The following is a 24,403-nucleotide window of genomic DNA, read 5'->3' as shown; positions in this document are numbered from 1 at the left end:
TAGATATAAGGTTAGATTGTTTGAGATTTTTCTTGTTTTTTTTTTTTTAATTATTTATTTTTGGTTGCATTGGGTCTGCTGCTGTGCACAGGCTTTCTCTAGTTGCAGCAAGCGAGGGCTACTCTTCCTTGCAGTGCAAGGGCTTCTCATTGTGGTGGCTTCTCTTGTTGTGGAGCACGGGCTCTAGGTGAGCAGGCTTCAGTAGTTGTGGCACACAAGCTCAGTAGTTGTGGCTCACGGACTCTAGAGCACAAGCTCAGTAGTTGTGGCGCACGGGCTTATTTGCTCCATGGCATGTGGGATCTTTCTGGCCCAAGGCTTCAACCTGTGTCCCCTGCATTGGCAGGCAGGTTCTTAACCACTGCACGACCAGGGAAGCTTTTTTCTTGTTTCTTGAGGTAGGCTTGTATTGCTATAATCTTCCCTCTTAGAACTGCTTTTGCTGCATCCCATAGGTTTTGAATTGTCGTGTTTTCATTGTAATTTGTCTCTAGGTATTTTTGATTTCCTCCTTGATTTCTTCAGTGATCTCTTGGTTATTTAGTAACATATTATTTAGCCTCCATGTGTTTGTGTTTTTTACGCTTTTTTCCCTGCAATTGTTTTCTAATCTCATAGCGTTTTGTTCAGAAAAGATGCTTGATATGATTTCAATTTTCTTAAATTTACCGAGGCTTGATTTGTGACCCAAGATGTGATCTATCCTGGAGAATGTTCCATGTGCTCTTGAGAAGAAAGTGTAATCTGCTGTTTTGGGATGGAATCCCCTATAAATATCAATTAAATCTATCTGGTCTATTGTGTCATTTAAAGCTTGTGTTTCCTTATTAATTTTCTGTCTGGATTATCTGTCCATTGGTGTAAGTGAGGTGTTAAAGTCCCCCACTATTATTGTGTTACTGTCGATTTCCTCTTTTATAGCTGTTAGCATTTGCCTTATGTATTGAGGTGCTCCTATGTTGGGTGCATATATATTTATAATTGTTATATCTTCTCCTTGGATTGATCCTGTGTAGTGTCCCTCCTTGTCTCTTGTAACATTCTTTAACTTAAAGTCTATTTTAACTGATATGAGTATTGCTACTCCAGCTTTCTTTTGATTTCCATTTGCATGGAATATCTTTTTGCATCCCCTCACTTTCAGTCTGTATGTGTCCCTAGGTCGCAAGTGGGTCTCTTGTAGACAGCATATTTATGGATCTTGTTTTTGTATCCATTCAATGAATCTGTGTCTTTTGGCTGGAGCATTTAATCCATTCACATTTAACGTAATTATCGATATGTTTGTTCCTGTTACCTTTTTCTTAATTGTTTTGGGTTTGTTTTTGTAGGTCCTTTTCTTCTCTTGTGTTTCCCAGTTAGAGAAGTTCCTTTACCATTTGTTGTAGAGCTGGTTTGGTGGTGAATTCTCTTAGCTTTTGCTTGTCTATAAAGCTTTTGATTTCTCCATCAAATCTGAATGAGATCCTTGCTGGGTAGAGTACTCTTGGTTGTAGGTTCTTCCCTCTCATCACTTCAAATATATCGACGCCATCCCACAGTGACTTTTCTCCAGGAGGAAATCGGCTTTGGCAGTACTTTCATGCCCAGTGTGGAAACCAAAACATAGGGATTGGACTGTAAGCTGCTGCCTCTTCTGTTTTTTTCAGGGCATATTTTTTCCTACTTCTTGAGAGCTGTGTTCAGTGATCGTGCACAGCTCTATACCCAGCTCCTAGTTCCTGAGTCTGTCCCTTAGCAGGAACTCAGTGATGTTGGCTGGCTGGACAGACAGACAGATGGACGTTGGTGGAAGGTCTTGTCTACGCAAAGCTGGCAGAAATACACGGGTCTGCTCACTAAGGACCACATTCTTTCTACAAACCACATTGTCCTCTCATTGGTAAGGGCAGAAAATGGGTACATGGGGGACTGGGAAGAGGGCAGAATGGCTGACTGGTTTTTGTGCATCTACTAGGCACTGGGTATCTAATAGAGTTTATCTTTTTCATTCAGTCCATGAACTTTTGCAACAAAGACAAAAATGAGAAAAACTGGGGGTGGGCACCCAGCCAGCCTATGGGCACACAGGCGGGTAGCAGAAGAGCTGGGCTCCTAAACAAGTTCTGTCTGACTCCAGGCTCCAGCTCACCTCCTGCCTACCAGGAAATGCTACTGGTGTGACACTAGTCAACACGGAAGCCTGTGTTTTCACTCCTTTGAGTTCTGTCTCGCATTTGATAGAACACCACCAGGGTAAAAACCAGAGACCCGCAGCTCAAGTCAGGACAAGAATCATTTAAAGAGTTGATGGAATGCTGCTCCCAAGGGTGGGGTCCGTACCTTTCTCACACTCACAAAAAAACAAAGACCCAGACTATGAATGTAAGGGATTGAAAATCACCATTAACTGGTTTTGACTTGCCTTATGCCCCAGCATTTGTTCTGTAGTTTTATCCTCCTCAACAAAATACAGTCAGGAGCCAAATACACAATACACAGACAGTCTCCGCTCTTCAGAGCCTATGAGCCTAATCACAATGGTTCACTTCACCCCAAAAGAAGATGTTTTACCAAAATGGGGTGAATAAAGGATGGAGAGGCAGACTGGGATACTCAATTTTTGTTTTCGATTTGATTTTTGCCCTTTCTGCAAACTCAAGGGTGATATTTAAACACTGTTGCAATAGCAGCGGTCACGAGCACTTCCAGAGCAAATGTCACAGTTAAAAACATGCCTGTGCAGCCTGAGGGCTTCGGGTGACAGGAAGAAGCCGTACTCTGTGTCATGCATCACTTGTCACTCCAGCTCACGCACTTGGCAGAGCCAAAATAAACCCAGAAACCACTAGGCTGCATCTGGGGTAAGATGCCCACACTTGACCAACAACACAACACAACACGTGTTATGTTGGCTCTGAGATCCACAGAACTACTGTCCCCAACACCATCCATGTGGGGCACCCCTGCAAAGCCCCAAGTCACAACTGAATCCAGGCAAAAAGCTGCCCTCCCAGTGCTGCCTGGTCATGAACATGCCCAGACCATCAAAGGAAGACCCTGGGGCTTTCACAAAAGGCAGGGAGCTCTGCGTCAACACCATGGTGAGCGCTTAGTCCACTGGAACAAGGACAGACCACTGGTCCCCATCTGAACCCTCTTCCAGGGTCCCAAGCACCTCATCCTCCAGACCCAGGTATTGGCCAACAGGATCCTGCTCATCTTGGTAGGAGGCAACCACATCAGCAAGCAGGTTCTCACCCGCCCAACCTCATTCCTCCTCGGTCCATTCCTGCCCCAGGCATGCCTGCTGATCAGAGAAAGATGCGCCCACTCTCAGCCCCATGGCTGGGTCCCCATTGCCTCATTCCTTCCCCCTGGGCACAGTCACCCGATCAGGGTGGCATGTCTCTTGCATTTCAGGACTCCCAACAGCTGGCTTTCTGGCGTCAAGGGTCAAAAATGTCCCCTTACTGGGCCAGCAGCTTTCCCTGCAGCAAAGCTCCTGGGCTTGAAGGCTTGCTTCAAAGTTGGTCTCCTTATGACCTAATCGGAGGGTCACCATGCTCCTCAAGGAGCTCACACCCATGTGGTTCATTTTAACAGTGAACATTGTTCATTTTGAAGTGAACCCCTCCCCCTTCCTCCTTTCCACCCCAACATCCCTCAGACATGTCGTCACTCTACACAGTGGTTAAGGCCTAGGGCTCCAAGTTCAGAAAGGTGTGTGTTCACATACCAGCTCTGCCAGTTAGGAGATGTCTGGCATGGGCAAGTTAATTCCCCTCTTTGTGCCTATTTCCTAATTCACAAAGGAAGGTACTGCCTACTTCACACCCTCTAGCTCAGGGGGGTGCTCTGACGCCTAGTGAGCCCATTTGAGTGGACTACTCTGCAGAACGCTTTACACCAGGAGGGCTCACTCCTCTTCTGCAAGCCTGCCTCTCCCACCCCGCACGCTCTCCCCCAGCAATGGCGACAGGCAGGGGAGGAGAGGCCACTGGGACAAACAAGATGTGCTTGGTTGACCGATGGCAGCCCCACAGACACCTGCCCTGGCTCTCCTCATCCTTCTCTGCTCATTCTCTCTGCCCTTTCTCATCTCTCAGCCCCCTGGCCTCTGCCCTCTCACAACCACGCTGTCCGACCCTCCCCCGCCGTCCTTGGACGTCCACATTGCATCAGCTCCCCGCCCCCTTTCAGATGATGTGACCTCTCTCCCACCAGCCTGCATAGCGTGTTCAGGGGCACCTTCCTCGGCGCTGCTCTGACCACGCGGTCCTGCTCAAGGACCCTCAAGGAGCCAGCCCTCTCCCAGGGAGGACCACATCCACACCCCTCAGCCTGCTGTTCTTAGCTTTCTTCACATCCCGTCCCACCTCCATCTGCTTCCCTGGATGTCCCCGGACTGGATGATTCACAAGTCCAACCTTTCATCGACTGGTCTCAACCTTTATCCCAGCAGATTCATTGCTTGCAAAGGTCTCCCTCCTTGAGTCTTTTAGAGCCCATCTCACCCTCAGTTCCTTCACTGAGTTTTCCTTGGTCATGCTAGTGAGGCTTGATCTCCTTGCCCTAACTCCTCTAATCCTTTGGTTTTCAACCTTATTTGTGACACTAGTCTGGTGCCTGGTAAACACAAAAGGAGTTTACTCGATAAATGGGTACCGAATGAATGGGCTGCAGTTAACTGGCATGTCAGGAAAACGTCACTACCCTTCCAGATTAGCCATGAGCCCAGATCTGGGGAAAGATGTCGTTGGAAATTTAAATCTAGACAAGACTCTCAGAGAAAGTATGCTGTTTAAAAAAACATCACCGGGGGTTGTTTTAAAATCAGCACCACATGAAAGATAAATTTGGGTTCAACCTAGATTTCCACACGCCATGTTTGCTCAAAGCTGACCAACCCCTATGAGCAACGTTAAGCACACGGCAGGATGCCACCCTCACAAGGGTGTTTCTATGTGATGGGTGACCACATACAGGTGTGTATCTATACATGTCTATGTACACTAGCAAGGATCTTAATGATCTAAAGATTAATCAGACGCTAAGTGTCACAGAGTACAACAGTTGAGGAAAACTTAGCTACATAGGCAAATGTATGAAAATGTGACTATATAAAGGGTCACTTAAGTCCATGCAGAATTTATGGGCACTAAAATGTGCTACAATTATAGTATGTCTAATTTCCAACCCATACAAAACGCGCCCACCCTCTCCTGGGGCTGCGTGTCTGGACACTGGTACCTCAGGCGTGGCCATCGGGGCCACCAGCAGGGAGGCCACCACTACAACCTGTCTCCCAGGCCCACGTCCAGGTGGGAATTATACACAGCGCTCGGAAGTGACTTCAACACTCACGGCCCATCCCTACACCCTGCTGTGCGCATTTAAACACCACGAAGTGGTGCTGCTGGCAAGTGTGCACACTCGCTACATAGTTCTGCTCCTATTGGCCAGTGCCAGGTAAACTTAGACGTGTGTTTACACCTCAGTGAAAACACTACGCCTCAGTGACTGAAGAATAACTAATTTGGGTAAAATGATGCACAAACAAAGGTTCCAGGATCCCCAATGTGGGTCTCCGTTAGAGTGAAGGTACATGGCAGGAAAGCCAACTTTGGATGTGGAGGAGGCTCAGAGGGCGGTCCTGGGACTGAGGCTTGGATGCCCCAGAAAGAAGCAAGGAGAGCGAGGTGGCTGCTGGGCACGGAAACACTGAACTTGAACTACAGCTTAATCATGAGGACAAGCTCCCAGCCACCCAGGACCACCAGGCAGCGTCTAGGAACACACCGCAGTCGGCAATCACGTGCACGCAAAGCCTGCTCACATGATCATATTTTTGAAATTCCCAAATCCAACCCCTTGGCTTCTTCTAAAAAGGCCAACTGAGGATTAAGGAGGCAGCAGACCTTCAGGAACAAAAACAATCCCACTGACCTGGGGGCAAATCGCCCATGAAAGAGCTTTATGGATTTAAAAGGCTAGGCTTAGGTCCCTAAGAACTTGGGAAGCAGGGTCACAGCTGGTTGACTATAGACTTTCTTAGAGTCCCTCCCCAATCACAGGGTTTGTCTTCAAACCTGTGATTGTGCTGCTGGCTTATATAACCTCAGCTTGGATTTCCTCAGTCCTTTGGGGTAAAGAGGTTAGGGAAAGGCAAGAAGAGCACTAGTGAAATCAGGACAGCCTGTAATCACTGCTTCCCAGGGAAGGTAAGAATAGTGACCACGGCTGACCCATTGTGCTCGCCACAGTTACTGGCCTAGGCACTATTAAGTGCTATACATATACACACACTCTTTTAATCCCTATTTTTGAATGGAGAAAACTAGCCTTTAGGTAGCTTGCCCAGGGTCATAGAACAGCAAGTGTTCTATGCTGGGCTTCAAGTTCAGGCCACGGGTACTAGAGTTTGACCCATTCACCATTGGGCTGAATGTTCAGGTCTTGGCTGTTATTCAAACTAGAAGGAAGGAAACTAACACATAATGAGCACCTACTGTGTGCTAGGCAGTTGCTAAATGATTTTTCACGTTATTTCATTTAATCCCTTCCAACAGCTCCCTAAAGTTGTCAGGATTATCTCTGGTTTGGTTTTTACAGATGAGAAAACTGTAACTTGCCCAAGTTCACCCAGCTTCTAATGGCAGAACTGAGATTCAAGCCCATGGCAATCTGACTCCAAACCCCTTGACGAAACAGGTGAATTTCACGGAAGTAAATGCCTCAGGGACCTGACAACATCTCCAGTCTTACACACTCGATTCTATCGTTCAAGTGTCCCCCGTTTGTCTAGCTATTGGAGGAAGTGACCATGAGAGGTGTGTCCGGCTATAGTCTGTTTTGTTGACCACTTAGTTACACCCTATGGGGTTCCTTGTTCTTATGCGATGCTGACTTTTGGCTGTTTTCCACGCAGGGTGTTTGTTGTCTCCCCAGCTAGATTTTAGCGCCGTGAGGACAGAGACATTGACTAACATTCCCTTGTGTGACCCCCTCCCCCCGCGCCCAGTACAATGCTAAGAACAGAGGTGGGGATCAGGAAGTATCTTCTGAATAAAGAGAAGCCTTTTAGAACTGTGCAGCTCAAAAGTAACTCAAGACTTTCCAGTTTCTTCTACAGCAAAGAAGTTGGGCACAGTAGCAACCTGCTGCTTTCAGTCATCAACTCAAGAGGCTCCTGGTGCACACATGCCTCCTTTTAAGGGTAGGTGTTCCTCCTGAAATTGTCCTTGTGACAACACCTGCAAAGGCTCAGTCCTGGTCTAGGTGAGACCATATGCCAAGGCTCCTCTGCTCCCCTTTCCCCGAGCGCCCACCTCACTGCCGGCTTCTCAACCCAAAGGTCCCTCTCACGACAGAGCTGACAGTCAACGACCATAGGCTCCTAGAACTTCCCCAGTGACTCAGCCGGGGAAGAGGAAAGATGAGGGACATCTTTCCAATCACCAGGCCAGCAAAGAGGCAGATGCAGACCATACTTTCTCGAACTTTTGGAGAAAGTGGAAAGCTCCAGGCAGATGCTTTGGCACTTCCACCAACTCCCAACCAGATGCCAGCTCGCAGCAGCCAACAGATGAACCCAAATGTCTTGTGTGGTGTTGCTGCGCTCAACCTTACCACTCCCTGACTGGTGACAGATGGTGAAACCAGAAGAACTGTTTCCTTTGTCTGATATGTCACGAGCTGTCATTCCTAAAAGTAATTCATGTGACAAAACATGTTTCTAATCCTCCCAAGTTTTCTTCTGAGTCTGGTTGGGCTTTCTTGGTGACAGCTCTCCCCTTCCAACTTTCAGAGGTGAAACTGAGACCAGGGGGTTTACTCACAGGCAGGCCCTGGAAGAGTGATTTCTTAAAGTGCTACCACAAGCCAGACCCACTTCAGGGTGCACATCCAGAAACAGGCTGGGCTCTAAGTAGATTTTTCCAAAGAGCCAACTTCATAAGGCAACTACCCCTGCCTCATTATCCCAGAGAGATCTGCAGAGAAAAAGAAATCTAAACCTTGCACCAGGAAAACTATTAATCACCCATACCTACCACCACCCCAAGAACGCAACGCCATCAGCTCTCGCCCTGGGATTTAGGGAGTTAATCAGGACCTACATACATGAGGTCATCGCCCCTCCTACTTGGCCTGACATTTCCACCACTAGTCACTCCATAAGTAATGCCTTACGGTCTAATCCCTCTCCTCTTAAGTGTGAACTCAGGAACTTTTCTATTCACTACTGTAACCTCAGAGCTCAGAACGTGGGTTGGCACAGAGTAGATATTCAATAAAAATTTTTCAAACAATAAATAAAGGCTGTGGTGCACTGTCTCAAAGAAACCACAGCTCCCAAGAATTGACATAAAGGTCAGAGTGCTTGGCCCTGTAAATGGAGAGTATAGCCCTTAATCTGAGGTTGTACCTCATGAGATAAGACAGCCAAGGGGATGAGAGCCTTCGTTCACTGACTCTCATTTGTCCCATTACCTGCTGTCAACTGGGGAGACACCTGGAGGCTGGCCAGAGTGGATGCAATCCAGGACAAGCAGAATTCAAAGAGAAACAGAGACTGGATGGCCAGGGGCCTGTGTGGTTTACTCGCAAGCGACAGAGATCTGGCCCACAGTGGGGGCACCCTCGTAAAGGACTTGGATTTTTGTGGAGTAGCATGAGAATACAGGGCCGGCGTTCTTGGGCAAATAATGGGATCCCCTCTTCCCTAAGGAGAGAGAGAAGAATTCCAGAGAGAGGAAAGTCAATTATCACAGTCACAAGGGCTGTCTGGGCCCCACCAGTCCCCACTTGTTACCAGGGGTCAGTGCCACCTGCTAAATGTAAGGGGCCTGGGAGAAAACGTGGTGACATCAGGACACCAGGCCCTTAGGAGGAGACTTCTTACTCCCGGGACCCATCTCCTGACGGTAGGGGCTAAGTCAGTTCTGTGCTCTGCCACCACTGCCGCTTCCTACACTGAAGAGAGGAGCCATGCAAGGCACACAGAGATTAAAAAGCTGCTTTGTGCCTATCTCTGGCAAAAGGCCCTTCTTGGCATCAAAAGGAATTAGAATGGTCCCCAGGACCTTAGGAGCTGCATCACGGCTCAAGTCAAAAGGACCACATCAGCAGGGATGCTCCAGAAACCAGGAGCTCTGGGAGAGGTTCCTACAGCCAGAACGACCAGAACATTTTCTGAAATGAAGAGCTGACTCTAAAGCCAAGAATGCTGAACCCTGTAAACCGAGGGCATGGCCCCCGAATCCAAGGTGGCTCTTTACCAGATGGACAGGACCTGATTTATGTACAGGAAGCCCTTGCACTCTCTGAGTGCCACGAGGCAAGTCCAGAGTCCTTTTTTCTTTTTTTTTAAGGGCACGTAAAAGCCCACATTTGCACAAAATTTCAGTTTTCAAGGCACCTGCACACCCAGCATATAAACTGAGTCTCAAAACCATCCAGTGAGGTGACGAGCCGGATGCCCACAGCACAGGAGAGGCACAGAGCCTGGGAGGGGACCGTCCTTTTCTCCATCTTGTAACTGAGTTGGCTCAACTTGCTGAAGTTACAGAGTAGATCAGCAGCGAGGTAACATCGGGACTTCTGATGGTCCCATTCGCAGCCCTGCTCTCTTCCCACAGAGCTTTGCTGAGCCACGACGAGCCACCAAGCAGCCACGCAGCCCAAGAAGACGTGGTCTGAGACCCAAGATGAACCAGGGTCTGATGGGGTCCTTTGCAATGGGGTTTGTTATGTAACTGAGAGATGCATCTGGGTCATCATAAAATGGCTAACAGTTACTCTGTACCTCTTAACAGAGTTCTTTCTGGACAGTGAGTCAGAGGCGGTGCAATGAGTGGAGAGAACATCAATGTCTCTGGGAGTCTCTCAACAAACTTACACTGGTGAGCTGGGCCCTGCAGACACAACTTCCTACCCCCCACAGTAGCCTTGAGAGAACCAAACATTCCCAAGGAGGACTCTCCTTGCTCCACAAATAAAGCAAACCATTGTCAAGATGCCTGTCCCAAGGCCAGAGGCCGAGAATGTCTCTTGGTGGCCCAGTCTTCCCAGGCCTTACCCCCTCAAGTCAGCCAGCCCGAAAGAGGGAGGAGCTCTACCACCTGCAGCTCTTCCTGAGGACCTGCTTCCAAGGCCGTAGAGTTGAGGAAGCAGGTGGAGGGGATTTTCTCAGGAGGCCCACTTACACATAAAAGGTGAAAAAGATTAGTAAGAGGGTTGGGTCAAACTGCACTCTTCCCCCCCCCCCCCCCCCCCCCCCCCCCCGGCCACAGCTGACATGTTACTCGATGGCAATCACAGAACATGCTCTGGAATCTTCCGTCAGCAACGAGAAGACCATTCCCCAAAGCGTAAAACCAGAACACCAGTCGTCCATCCTTCCATTCACATGTTCTCAGTCCCCACCGCGTGCCAGGCATGTGGCCTCTTCCGGCCTGTGTTCTATGAGCAAGGTCTTTAGGGGGGTGTCAGCCCCAACCTAACTCATCAGCAGAGACTGGACAGGCAAGTCTGCTTAAGTTCCTGACCTATGGTGTCAGGAAGGAGGATCTGTCAGCAAATATTCCCAGGACAGCAGCTGGGATGAAAGAAAGGCCCAGAATCCAGAGATTCTGGAGTCTGGCGGGGAGGGAGAAGACGGATGTGCCTTCAGGGAATGTCTGCGGAGACTCATCTGGTTCAGGAACTTTCGCAACCCCTTTGACTTTAGTGTCCATCCTGTGAGGCCGGCTTCCTTATTACAGAATAGGTAAGCTGATGCCCAAAGAGAGCAGGTGTCTAGCCAGAGGCCCCAAATACGGGGGTCAGCAGAGCCGGGTCAGGGTCTCATGGCTCCCACACCAGGAGTTCTCCAACTTCAGGGCGCACCACAATCCCTGGCAGATAATCAAAACCACAGATTCCTGAGCTCCACCCTGGAGAGGCTAATTCCTTGAATCTGCCCCAGTGCCCAGGCATCTGCATTTCTAACAAACACCCCAGGTGGTGCTGGTGGTTCATGGAGCACACTTAGAGACAACTGACCTCCACTGCCCCAAGGACAGAAATCAAGAGCTAATTCTCAGCTGCTGGCTTCCCTCGGCATCCCAGGCAGGGACAGATGGTGGGACCAGTGTGTGCTCCTGCCTAGCTCCTCGGTAGAGAAGCAACCGGCCCCTGAGTTCATCGAGTGGCTCCACAAACATGTCCAGCCCCAAACAGGAAGCTCGGGACAAAGGTCTGAGGAGGCGAGGATTGCTCAAAGGGCAGCCACCACCCCAAACAAACAGCCCATTGCGACGGACCCTGCTTTAACGCCATGACTCATGGAGGCTCACTTCCTATATTTCTGAGTTGATGGGCACAGCAAATGGCCCTGAGCGCAGACAGCAGCTTCCAGAACCAGCATGGGAGTCCCAGCCATGCCAACACCGCAACATGGAGCCGAAATCAGGAACTTCCAGGGGAGAGGAAAAGGAAAAAAAAAACAAAAAGGAAGAAAAATAACCTGCAACCTTGCTCCAGCTTCCGTGCCCCCTCCCTTCTGGAGCCAGCAGGGTTGTCTAGTCAAAAGGGATCTCCTGGAACTGTAAAGGGCTTGTGTTCACCTCCTCTCTAGAGAAAGAATCGGATGGGAGCCAAAGCAAACACCGCTCCACTCGTGGTTGCGAGGCACACTGTCTAAACCCGAGAAGTTGGTAAGCAAGTGAGGGCCAGCCCTACCTCCCATCCCCCTCCCGCAAACACACATGGTGCTGGTGCTCTCTGCCCTTCTGCTGGGGCAAGACCTCATCTTGAACTGTGTGGGGCTCAGAGGCCAAGCTACAGTTTTTGCAAAGCCTACTAAAGGAGAGATGCCTGGAATAAGGTGGGGAGGCAGAAGAGCCAGGATGGGCTTCCAGAACCTGCAGGAGACCTCCGACCTCTGAATGACTCAGCAAAGACAAAGGCCTCCGTCCTGAAGAACAGAGAGAAAGGAGATGCTCCCTTGGGTTAAGTTTGGGATGGTGCTAGATAGAAGTCAGGAGACAGAGAAGAAAGAAGAGGAGACACCCGCTTTCACCTTAGCCCTACAGTTCTTCGTCATCCCTGATGGGGAGCTAACCAATTCGCATGGGGCTGTTTGATGTTGGGGGTTGGGGGAGGTGAAGGCAAGGGAAGGACATCCTGTTAACAGTGTTGTTGGATAAAGATCAAGAATCAGGCAGTGGAAAACAGCTGTGTCCACCTGATAAGCCTGGGCACCCCACTTCCTTCAGTAGAGTCTTAGGTTTGTAAGACTAAGGTCTGATGTGCAGGGACGGGAACTGGCCCAGTACCTATGTCATCCCTAAGACCCCAAAATCTTCACCACAGACAACCGGTCTCATCAACCACATACTGGGAAGATAACACCGTCTCCCGGCACCAGCACAGCTCTTAGTTTGAGCAGCTCTCAAGAGGAACAAGTCTCCATCAAGATACTGCCTGGAAACTTCCAGAAAGGCCCACCTTCCCCTATTCACCCAACTCCTGGTCACTTTGCTTGTTGAGAATCGGCTCATAACCATCACCTCCTCAGGGAAGCAGTCCCGCTGGCTCCCCGCTACACTCACTCTGGGGTGTGTCCTCCCTCCCACACGCTGTGACCCCTGAATGTCCTGTGCACATGTACCCTTAAGCCTGCCACACGGTGGTACCGGGAGCAGTTAAGTGTTGGCCTCTCCTTCTAGATCAGTGGCCAATTACCTTTATTGATGATATAGTAGCGACAGCATCTGTTCTTCATTTAGCAGACAAACTCTGCTGGCTAAGTGCCCTCCACTTACTGTCTCATTTACTCCTCTCCTCCACTACTGCAGGAGCCAATATTATCTCCATCTTACAAAAGAAGAAGCCGAAAGTTAGAAAAGTTAAGGGTCTTGTCCAAGGGTACACAGCAGAGCTAAAGATGTGTTCTCAACTACCCTGGGTCCAGCAGAGTTCAAGGCACCCCGTAAGGAATGAATACCTTTTTCCACTGAAAGAGTAAGATTGAGTCACGTCAGAAAGACAATCCAGGCATGAGTGTCCCTTCCTGCAACCACCTGAGCTCTCAGCTGAGTGGTCACCTTAATTCCTTTCAGGAAAGGAATACCTGTTTATTAATTTGTCCATCCATTTTTAAGCGCCTGTTATGCCCAGAGCCTTGACATACGGGAGAGATGTATTGGTCAAGGTTCCAGTCCTTTGACAAGTTTCCCATTTAGTAGGAAGAGGAGGTGGAGGAAGAGGGGGAGACACAAACCCTAGAAAAAAAGAGGCCAGTATCCACAGAAACTCAGGAAGCACACAGAAGGGCAAGGACTGCTTTCCTCCAGCGCAGAGACTGAGGAGATGACGGCAGGGGTGAGCAGTTACCCAGGTACCCAGCCAGAGGGAACACCTCCCAAGCAGTGTATCTTTCTGTTTTTGGTGCCAGTGGTAAAATATACATATAGCATGACATTTACTGTTTTAATCATTTTTAGCTGTACACTTCAGTGGCATTAAGTACATTCACATCATCGTGCAACCACCACCTCCATGCATCTCCAGAACTTTTCTCATCTTCCCAAACTGAGACTCTGTACCCATTAAACACTAACTCCTCATTCCCTCCTCCCCCAGCCCCCCAACCACCATTATACATCTTGTCTCTATGAATTTGATTACTCGAGATCATCTGTGGTATAATAAAAATATATTTGGTCTTCATTTCTGGTTCCTGGCACAGAGCTCTAAACCCTGGGCATTTCCTGAGTGATAGGACTGTCCTTTGTTATACATAAGGATCCTGTTTCCAAGGACTGTCCTTTGTTATTCATAAGGATCCTGTTTCCATCACACCTGAGTTTAGGCTATGAGGTGACTTAGAGTGGGACCCCTCTAGAGCCTCAGCATGGACGTGGTTTCCAGAAGACCAAGTGATAAAGTTTGGGAACTTTCAGCCCCACCCTCCCCCACCCCTGAGAAGCAAAAGGGAACTGGAAATTGAGCTCTAGAAAAACTCTTGAACAAGGAAATCCGGTGAGCTTACAGGCTGGTGAACCCATCACATCAAAGTGCTGGGAGGGTGGCCCACAGAGGCTCTGGCATCTATCTCCTCCATTTGGCTGTTCCTGACTTGTAGACTTTATAATAAACCAAGAAAAACAGTGCTTACTTGAGTTCCCTGAGCCATTCTAGCAAATTACAGAACTTGAGTAGGGCTCGTGGGAACCCCCAACTTACAGCTAGTCAGTCAGAAGTCTGGGTGGCCCCCAGGACTTGCAGACGGAGACAGTCTTACGGGACTGAGCTCTTAACTTGTGGGGTCTGCACTAAGTCATTAGTGTCAGAGTTTAACTGAATTGAATTGTAGGACAGCCAGCTGGTGTTAGAAAAGTGAAGAATTGATTGGTGTCACAAAAAAAGACAGCTCAAAGACAGGTAGAATCCCAGAGTATCTGTTTTTTGTGACTACCTTATGTCACTCAGCATGACGTCTTCAAGGTCCAGCCATGTGTAGCACGTGTCAGAATTTCCTTTCAAGAATGCATAATATTTTATCATATGTATATTTCATATTTTAACAATCGTCCATAGATGAACACTTGGGATCCTCCCACCTTTCAGCTATTGTGAAGAACGATGCTATAAACATGGGTGTACAAATATCTGTCCAAGTTCCTGCTTTCAATTCTCTTGGGTAACTACCCAGAAGTAGAAATGCTAAATATATGGTAATTCTATTTTTAATTTTTTGAGGAAATGCCATACTGTCTTCCATGTGACTGCACCATTTTACGTTCCCATCGGCAATGCACCAGGGTTCCAATTTCTCCACATTCTTGCCGACACTTCTTACTTTTTTCTTTTTCTTTTTTCTTACTGATAACTGTCTTAAGAGGTATGAAGTGGCACCTCATCGTAGTTTTGATTTGCATTTCCCTAATGTTGAGCTTCTTTTCATGTGCCTATTGACCGTCTATGTATCTTTTTTGGGGGGAGAAATGTCTATTCAAGTCCTTGGCTCATGTTTCAATTGGGTTGTGTTTCTGTTGTTGTTCAGCTGCAGGAATTCATTATATAGTCTGGCTATTAACCCCATATCAGATATACGATTTGCAAATATTTTCTCCCATTCCATGGACAGCCTTTTCACTCTATCGATAGTGTCCTCTGATGCACAAAAGCTTTTAATTTAGATGTAGTCCAATTATTTGCTGTTGTTGCTGACGCTTTTAGTATCACATCCAAGAAATCACTGCCATCACTGCCAAATCTATTATCATGAAGCTTTTTCCTTATGTTTTCTTCCAAGAGTTTTGTAGTTTTTCCCAATACCATCTGTTGAAGAGACTGGTGATAATTATGTGTCCATGTAGGTTCATCAATTGTAACCAACGCACCACTCTGGTGGGGGTGTTGAAAATGGGGGAGACTACACCAGAAGGGGGTGTAGGGAATATGTAAGAAATCTCTTTAACTTCCTCTTAATTTTGCTGTGAACCTAAAACTGCTCTAAAAAGTAAAGTGTATTTTTTTAAAAAGGCTGTCCTTTTCCTCTTGGAATGGTCTTGACACCCTCGTTAAAAACCATTTGACCATATATATGTGAGGGTTTATTTCTGGACTCTCTATTCCTTTGGTCTCTCTGTTTGTCTTTATGCTGATACCACACTATCATGATTACTGTAGCTTTGTTATTAGTTTTGATATCAAGAAGTGTCAGACCTCCAACTTTGTGATTCTTTTCTAAAATTGTTTTGGCTATTCAGCATCCCTTAAACTTCCACATGAATTTTAGGATGCATTTTTCTTCATCTGTGAAAAACATCATCAGGATTTTGATAGTGATTGCACTGAATTTATAGACTGCTTTGCCTAGTATTGACATCTTAGCAATATTAGGTCTTCCAATCCGAACACAGATGTTTTACCATTTATCTGTGACTTCTTTAATTTCTTTCAGTAACATTTTATAGTTTTCAGCATACAAGTCTTTCACCTCCTTGGTTAAACTGATCCCTAAGTATTTTTTGGATGCTACTGTAAATGGAATTGTTTCCTTAATTTCCTTTGTGGATTTTTCATTGTTAGTGTATAAAAACACAGTTGGTTTAGCAATCATACTCCAATAAAGATGTTAAAAAAAAAAAACAACACAGTTGGTTTAAAACGTTGCAAATTTGGTCTGCTTTGCGCTCTCAGGTTTGCAGAAAGGAACTGGGTACTGGGAGGCACAGCAGTTGGGTGGGGTCAGGGCAAGGGTGAGCAAAATGGCCATGAAACTTTCTACCATTCTGAACGTGGTTTTTTCTTGGTTGGGCGTTTACTTGGTTGCTGTAGATCTTTGACTGATTTCCAAAACTCCCATAGGGAAGATATTTTAGCAAGTTTCTAGTTTATTTAATGTTTCTGTGGGGGAACAAGGGTCTGGAGCTTCCTGGTCCACCATCTACTGATGTCACTCTCCGAGGCTTTAGGCTTAACCTCCAAGCAGTGTATCTTCAAGGAGAGAATCAAGAAGCCAGACTGGTCAGAGCAGAGACAAGGCTGGGAGGGAACAAGAGACAGGCTGGATGTGAAGGACGAGGGAGGAAGGGTCCTGGATGCTAAACTGGACACTCAGACTCGATTCCACGGAACTGTCAGGCCCTGAAGAATGTCTGCCAAGGCAACGCGGCCAAGACAGAAGTCAGGCCAGGCCAGCCAGAGCCTCTTCTCATGTAGCGCACTGAGGTGAAGGTCAAAGAAACAGAAGGATTAGGAGCTTCTGCTGTGGTTCCACCTCACAGGCCTTCAGGGCTGCCCTTAAGGTTCTATTTTCTTAAGGTTCTAATTTCAGAACCTTAAGTGAATCAGAATTACGAGCCCCGCCCCAAGCCCATCCTCTCCCCTCAGTCTGGAGAGTGAGTGGCTGAGCTCCCAGCTGCATCTGCCTGGGAACTGGACCCATCACACAGCAGCACAAAACACACCAGCCCTGACAAGAGCCTGGCTCCAAGCAGGAGGGCGCCTTCCCACAGCACGCTGCTCCTCTCTCCTAGAGATCGCAAGTCTAATAGTGAGCCTCACCTGGGAGGCCAGGTAAAAACACAGGAGCCTGGGCCCCTCCCCTGGAGAGGCTGATTAGGAAGTCCAGGTGAAGGCCCAGGCATCTGTATTTGGTCCTGGCCCCAGAGGTGAGGCAAATGGTCACCATCTGGGAGAGCACTGGTCTAGCTTCCTTCCCAGAGTCGCCAGACTCTAAGCTCATCCACCTGCCGGCCGGCATCTTTGGTGAGGGCTTTGTGATGAAGGAGAAACCAGAACTGGAATTCGGTTCCACTTTACCTTCCCCAGAAGTTTCAAACTAGAAGTTTTATCTGACCCACAATTTTAAAACATGGAAAATAATAATAATAAAATAAAATTTGGGGGCTTCCCTGGCGGCGCAGTGATTGAGAGTCCACCTGCCGATGCAGGGGACACGGGTTTGTGCCCCGGTCCGGGAGGATCCCACATGCCGCGGAGCAGCTAGTCCCGTGAGCCATGGCCGCTGACCCTGCACGTCCGGAGCCTGTGCTCCGCAGCGGGAGAGGCCACAGCAGTGAGAGGCCCGTGTACCTCAAAAAAAAAAAAAATTTTGAGTTTTATCAGCATTTTAAAAAACAGATTTCATCAGCCAGACACGAAGACAAATATTGCATGATTTTGGTTATATGCGGTACCTAGAATAGGCAAATTAATAGACATAGAAAGTAGAATAGAGGTTACAGAGGAGGACTTACTGTGTAATGGGGCACAGAGTTGTTGGGGGTGATAAAAGTATTTTGGGTATAGACACTGCTAATTCTTACACAACATTGTGAAACTATTTAATGCCATTGAATTGTACACTTATGAACGGTTAAAATTATAAATATGTCTATTTTACCGCAGTTAAAAAAACAGATTTCACAATAAAATCTGGATTTCTGGTTTCTCTTTAAAGAAAAAACAAATGAGACGATCTGACAGCACTGGTCATGCTGTGTATGGGAACAGCTGGCAGAGGCTCAAGCAGCTGCCACCTTCAGCTGGGACACGTGCTCTTACGGTGCTGTGACCCCTCCACACTCCAATGTCACTTTTCCTTTGTCACACTTTCTATGGCCTGGATGCCCCTATGAGCATTTGAGGGTTGGTCCTGGTTCCACGCCTTCTCATTTCAGTCTCCACTAGCCTTGCTCTGCTCTCCCAGCCCCTGCCTGGTCCTCTCTTCCAGTCCGAAGGGGATACCAGCAAGTGGTCAGCCACATGGGCAGGTGCTTCATGTGCCTTGACAATGACAACAAATGAAAGCACAGAAGAGCTTGCCTTCACCTCCCCAGATGTCACTCAGAGCTTGAAAGTTTCTCTGACATTGCAACAGCCAGATTGATAAGCCTGGACTTTAACACACCCAAGTGCCCAGGAGTCTGGAACAAGATGAGGCTGACCATTCACCTCATGACCTGGACTCTTGAGTCAGCCTCTGGACCACCCAGCCTTGCTGGGTGACAGATGATCGGCCAGTCCAGTAAACGCAACCTCCTCAAGACTGGACTCACTTTCCTAGAGTCCATCTTTGTCTGCTAGAACCTGATTTCCAAATGCTTGAAATACGATGGGGTTCAGGACACAATACCCCCAAATTTGGTACCTTGGCATAGTGAATATTTTAAGCTGAAGCAATTTGAGAGAATTGAAAAGCAGGAAGGTCACTCTGACCCCCTCCCCCGAAACAAGCCTTAAAACCCTCCTGTGGGGCTTCCCTGGTGGCGCAGTGGTTGAGAGTCCGCCTGCTGATGCAGGGGACATGGGTTCGTGCTCCGGTCTGGGAAGATCCCATATGCCGCGGAGTGGCTGGGCCCGTGAGCCATGGCCGCTGAGCCTGTGCGTCCGGAGCCTGTGCTCTGTAACGGGAGAGGCCACAATGGTGAGAGGCCCGCGTACCGCAAAAAAATAAATAAATAAATAAAACCCTCCTGTGGGAGGTGCCCTCCTGGTCACAGAGGAAGGGAGCATCCTTGTCTCATCCTTGTCTCTCAAGACCCTTGTCTCTGGAGATAAAGAGGCACTTCCTCCAAGAATCCTGACAAAAGGCCTTGCTCAGTGGCCCCCCGGTTCTACAGACCTCAGACTCCTTAACCTATCACATTTCTCCACCACTGTCTGCTCTCCAGCAAATCTGGCATAGAAGTGCACAAGTCTAACTCTTCCTTCATTTCCTTACAAAGACTCCCGTGTCACCTAATACTTATAGGAAATAATTATGGATGATTTTCTCTTATTAATCTGACTTCGTCAATTTAATTTTTAGCTGGGGACTCTAAGACAGTCAAGGAAAACCTCTTCCTCCCCTACAATTAGCATTGTTGTTCCAGACATGGTGGGAAATGTTGCTAGTCTGTAAGTGTAAAATACATGCCAACTTCCGAAGACTCGCCATAGGAAAAGAATGTGAACCAGCTTGTTAGTAATTTTATTACATTGATTACCTGTTGAAATACTATTCTGGATATATTGAGTTAAACCGAATATAGTCCTAAAACTAATTTCACTTGTTTGTTTTACTTTGGTAAAAAATTTACATTTTTACCTGGTTTTTTTTTTTTCATTTTACCTGCTTTTCATGCGGCTACTAGAAAATTTAGTCATATATATGGTTTGCATTTGTGGCTTTCATTATATGTCTATCAGACAGATAGACCGTGGCTACTACAGAACTGATTTTGTAAGGTTACCGTAATTTTTTTTTCTTTTTTTTTTTGGCCATGCTGTGCAGCTTGAGGGATCTTAGTTCCCCAGCCAGGGACTGAACCCAGGCCACAGCAGTGAAAGCTCAGAGTCCTAACCACTGGACCACCAGGGAATTCCCAGGTGACTGTATTTTCTTTTCCTCGAAAAGCAAACTGATTCTCTCTAGACTTTTTCTGGGTGGCGCTGTGCTATGACCTGCCCAAGGGTCCCGGAGGAACTCCCTTCTGGTCTCAGGGCTGGAAGCTCTTCATCGGGGCTGGGGCTGCCTTGAAGATCTCTTCTCACTCCCACATCTCCCTCGCCCTGTGCCACCAAGCCGTCCCCAGACTCTCACACGAGGCTCTCTTCCCAGCCTTGCTCAATAACCATGTGTCCACATCACTCAAAACCCCAGATGGTTTTCCCTGGAAACAATGGAACCAGTGTTGTTAACACTGCCGGGCTGCTACCACCTGTGTGATGGTCACAGGGAAGTGCCCCAGCTGCAGTCCAAGACTCCCTGTCCTCCCTCACGCCAGCTCAGGATCCACTGGTTTCTTCTCCCCAGAGCCTGGAGCCCCACCTTCCTGAGGCTGAGAGAGGGAGAACCAGCCCCTCAGCGACCAGCACGTGGGGAGGCACTGCGAATGCCTGGAACTTCAAAACAGAAGGCAGGTGCTAGCTCTCAAATTCTAGAGAAACTGCTGGACACTTTATCACCACCGACAACCCACAACCCTAGAGACACAGGGCCAAAACTTGAAACTCAGAATCCTGCCTTTTTTTGTTGTTGTTTAATATACGCTTTGTCCACCTGAAGACTCAATAATGGCCCACTGACAGGGGCTCTGGGGGTGGAGCTAGCTTCAAACCTCCTTTCTATCACTCAGCACCAGTAGGACCCTGGATAAGGTTGCTCCGTTTATCTGGTCTCAAGTTCCTCGCCTATAACAACAGGGACAACCCCACCCACCTCAAAGGTTAAAAAAATTAAATAATGCATGAAGAAGTGCCTTGCACATAATAGGTGTTTGATAGGTATTAGCTTCCTTCCCCTTCAATCTTCCCATAGCAATGCCACGAAGAAGATACTTAAAAACCTCATGGCGAACTGAAAACAAATCCTCTATACTCTCATCTGGTTGCTTCCTGTATGTGTGCTTTTTTAAATCTGAATGTTGGTGCCTGATACAATTTAAGAGGGTGGTAGGAGAACTGTGCGAAGCAGGGATTCTCTTTGCAGCCCTAGCACAGCGTCTGGCAAGGCAGGTGCTTGTTGAGAGAACGAATGAGTGTTGGATTTAGGCCAGCAGGGACTGGCGCCTCGTGGAGCCTATTAGCGAAGCCCTAGAAGAGAGGGGTCAGAATTACCATGAAACAGGGGTTTGGCTGATCAATGTGATGTCTGCGGCCACAAAGAGTTATTCTCTGGAAAGATGCTTCCAATCTGTTTAGACAGCTTTGTGGAGCCTTTTTTTTTTTTTTTAAACTTCAAAGCGCAAGGTGTTCTGTTAATATCTCTTCTCCATTCGGCCATGCTCTCCTCAGAGAGAAAGGTTAAAACATATGCCAAGAACCAAACGCAGTCACCTCTACGTGAGGAAGCATAAACAAGTCAGCTTTTCATATTTCTTTTTTTTTTTTTAACTTAGCAAAGTGGGTTAAGCCTAAAAGAACACACTAAACTGATGGCTCTGTGATACAAATATATGCTGTCAGGGTGTTTTTAAATGTAAAATTCTTAGCATTTTCTGACCTAAGTGGGGAGTAGGCATGGGCAATGAGTAACTATTCTTACTCAATTTTAAAGATATATTTGGTTTTAAGTTCCTTTACAGCTGTGTGCAGAGGGGTCTGAAAACCAATTCGGTTTTGCTCCATGGTGAACAAAAAAAAGTGTTGGGTTCTCTTATCTCACCAGGCCACCTGAGGGCCCAGTTAGCTCTTCTGCCCTCCCCAAACAATGGGTTTGGGATTGCAGTGACCCTGTCTGAATCCCGTTGGGGCTGCGAATAGTGAGATTTAACCCTCTGGAAGCTTGAGAAGTCCTGCGCATCGCTCCCCAGGTTTACCCTCCTATGAAGAAAACATCCAGGAATGTCAAACCTGCCAGCAAAGCTGCAATGAGATGTTCAAATTCACAGTCACATCACCTTCAGGAGGGGGTTGGTACATGTCACCCTTAATACCTATTTTTTTAATTGCCTTGAACAAAAAGATCCAACCTGTTTCATCCCCAGACTTCAAATCCATTCAATCTTCTGAACATTCAAACCCACAGCTTAAAGAAAACTGGGTAAAGGATTTTATGTTGCTTGTTTGTGCTGAAGAAGCCCTGTCTGTTGCTTTCATTGATTGCTTAAACTATTACCCAAGTGGCAGGCCTTACTGGCCTGAAAAAATTTAGCTCAAGTTACCTTTTTGGTGGCAAAGATGAACAGAATGGAAATTTACCTTTAGGGAAGTTTGGAAATTTCTGACTCAAATAAGAACTTCCTAGATGAAACCTTAAATATTCTAAATGCAATGAACAGGTGAGAGAAAACAAGCCTACAAGAACTAAGGGTTACTGGTCATTTGTTAAATGCATAGCCACAAATGCATGTGCTTGGGAAGAAGTGAGACGCCAGGCAGTGGTCCAGATAAAGAAGGGCCCCGAAAGTAGTTGCTTCAACCTTTCAGAGACAGCAATCAGACTCACGACATGCCCACCTTTCTGGGTCATATCCACACTGAGATGCCAAGAATTTGAAATTCTCCTTCCCAAAAGAAGGAAAGACAAAGGAGTAAGATATGAGCTTTCCAGGTCTTTCCAAGGTTTCTAGGCCTTGAAAATTCAGAGCAAGAATTCGACTCCATCCTGCTGCCCTTGGCTCTAAACCCCAGGGAAGGAGGTTGGCACAAAGCATTGTTCCCACTGTCCTGGCTTCAGCTGTGTATAAAGAAGGTGAGAGCAGCGCCAATGCCACCAGGGCCCCGCTCTGCCTTTCCATGTGGTGCAGGAGATACTGTGCTCTAGGAAAAGCTGGCTGGACAGGAAAAAAGCACCTGCCAACCTCTGATGACACAGAATAGTCTGACGCCCAGGGGCTGCTCCCCGGGAAAGAACAGCTTTCCTGTCCAAGCTGGTGAAGTAAGTTCAGGAATGAGATCATAAAAACAGCATGTGTTCCAGAAGCACCCTTTCTGCTGGTGGACGAGAAACTGTGAGTGACAGCAAAGGTCCCTCCTTTTGTTTCCCCACTTCTCTTACATAGTCACCCAGTCATAATCACTCACTCACACTATCAGTCACACCCAGCCACAGTCACCCAGAGTCACAAACACACTGAAGTCAGAAAACTACTGTCTCCACACAGGGAGGCGTGCGGTACAATCAACACACTCAGTCCCACAGGGAACAGTACCCACTCTCTACCCACCTGATTGCCAAAGACAGCTACGGAGCAGGCTGTTGACACCTCATTAGCCCCGAACCAAACAGAAGCAATGCGGGAGGGCATGCCCAGGATGAAGACCTGGGCCACGGAGCAGATGACCTGGCCCAGCACAGTGACTGGGAAGAGATGTGGCTTCAGGCTGCCCAGCTTCACCCAGGCCCCCAGGCAGTTGAGAGCAGAGCCAGTGAGGGCGATGGTGCGCAGGCCGAACTTCTCCAGGAGCCAGGCCACCGGCAGGAGCAGAGGAATGTAGGTCAGCATGTAGCACATGGACAGCCAGTCGATGGCAAAGGCACTGACCCCATAGAAGTTCATGAAGATGTTATTGATGGAGCCGTACTGGATCCACTGGAAGGCGTTGCACATGGAGTAGCAGCTAAACACCAGGACCACAGCCCATCGGCGCTTGCTCACCTTGATCACGCTAAGGTCCTCAGGGCCCGAGCTACTGGGGTGGGCCAAGCCACTGGGTAGAGCCAAGCTACTGGGCTGGACCGAACTACTGGGGTGCGCAGAGACACTGGGGTGGATGGAGACGCTGGGATGGGCTGAGACGCTGGGATGGGCCAAGAGGCTGGGGTTCTCCCCGAGGGCGGAAGTCTGCGAAGGGGTACCATCGCGCTCTTGCTGGTTAGGCTCTTCATTCACCATGACCACAGCCTCTCCTGGAGCCCTAGACAGGTGCTGAGGACTCTAGTGGCGTCGTCTGGTCACCTAAAGCTGACGTAATACTTACCCGGCCCGCCCGGAAGGAATAAATGGAGTCCCCAGCCTGCGTAAAAGCCGCGAGTGGGGCTCTTTTGCTCACCCCCAAGCTTCTGCTCTCACTTTTCCTTGGCGTCCTCTGTCCCTGACTGCTGTCCCCCAGCTTCAGACGCCTCAGCCTGGTCCTGGCTCTCGGTACCTTGAGTCCTCCCGAAGCGCCTGTCGACGTTCACTCCTCCGTCCTGGAAACAGTTCTCTCCGGGCGCAGCCACTCCTTGGGACTCCGGTCGCTCCCGGGCGGACTAGCGGCCTCGCCCCCTCCGGCGCACGTGACCGCCCCGCCCCCGCCCCGCGCGGCTTCCCCACCCACGACCCACCCGCCCGCCCCCGCCCCCTGCCCCTCCCGCCTTCGCCAGCCGCTGGCCCGGCCATACAGTGGTTTCGCCACCGCCTGCGGGTGCATTCCTCCCCCACGCCCCGGGCACCATGGAAGCCGCCGGGTTAACCCGCACCCGGGCACTGCCCCTCAAATTCATGTGTCCCCTCCCGGG

At 48.3% G+C, this 24,403-nt stretch overlaps 1 protein-coding gene across 1 annotated transcript in view; it reads right to left on the bottom strand.

The window, feature by feature from the left end:
• FLVCR2 (FLVCR choline and putative heme transporter 2) overlaps nucleotides 1–24,167 on the bottom strand; it is a 61,661-nt gene extending 37,494 nt beyond the window's left edge. The window contains exon 1 of the mRNA XM_027120089.1: nucleotides 23,130–24,167. Coding sequence (XP_026975890.1) covers nucleotides 23,130–23,798 — 669 coding nt within the window. The 5' untranslated portion in view covers nucleotides 23,799–24,167. The remainder of the gene's footprint in view (nucleotides 1–23,129) is intronic.
• Nucleotides 24,168–24,403: the final 236 nt, after the last annotated feature.

This window comes from Aethalodelphis obliquidens, unplaced genomic scaffold (genome assembly GCF_003676395.1).
Source record: "Aethalodelphis obliquidens isolate GAN/ISIS:26980383/991018 unplaced genomic scaffold, ASM367639v1 scaffold21, whole genome shotgun sequence".
Lineage (NCBI taxonomy): Eukaryota > Metazoa > Chordata > Mammalia > Artiodactyla > Delphinidae > Aethalodelphis > Aethalodelphis obliquidens.
Note: the sequence above shows the minus strand (reverse complement) of the source record. Positions and strands in the feature narration are given on the sequence as shown.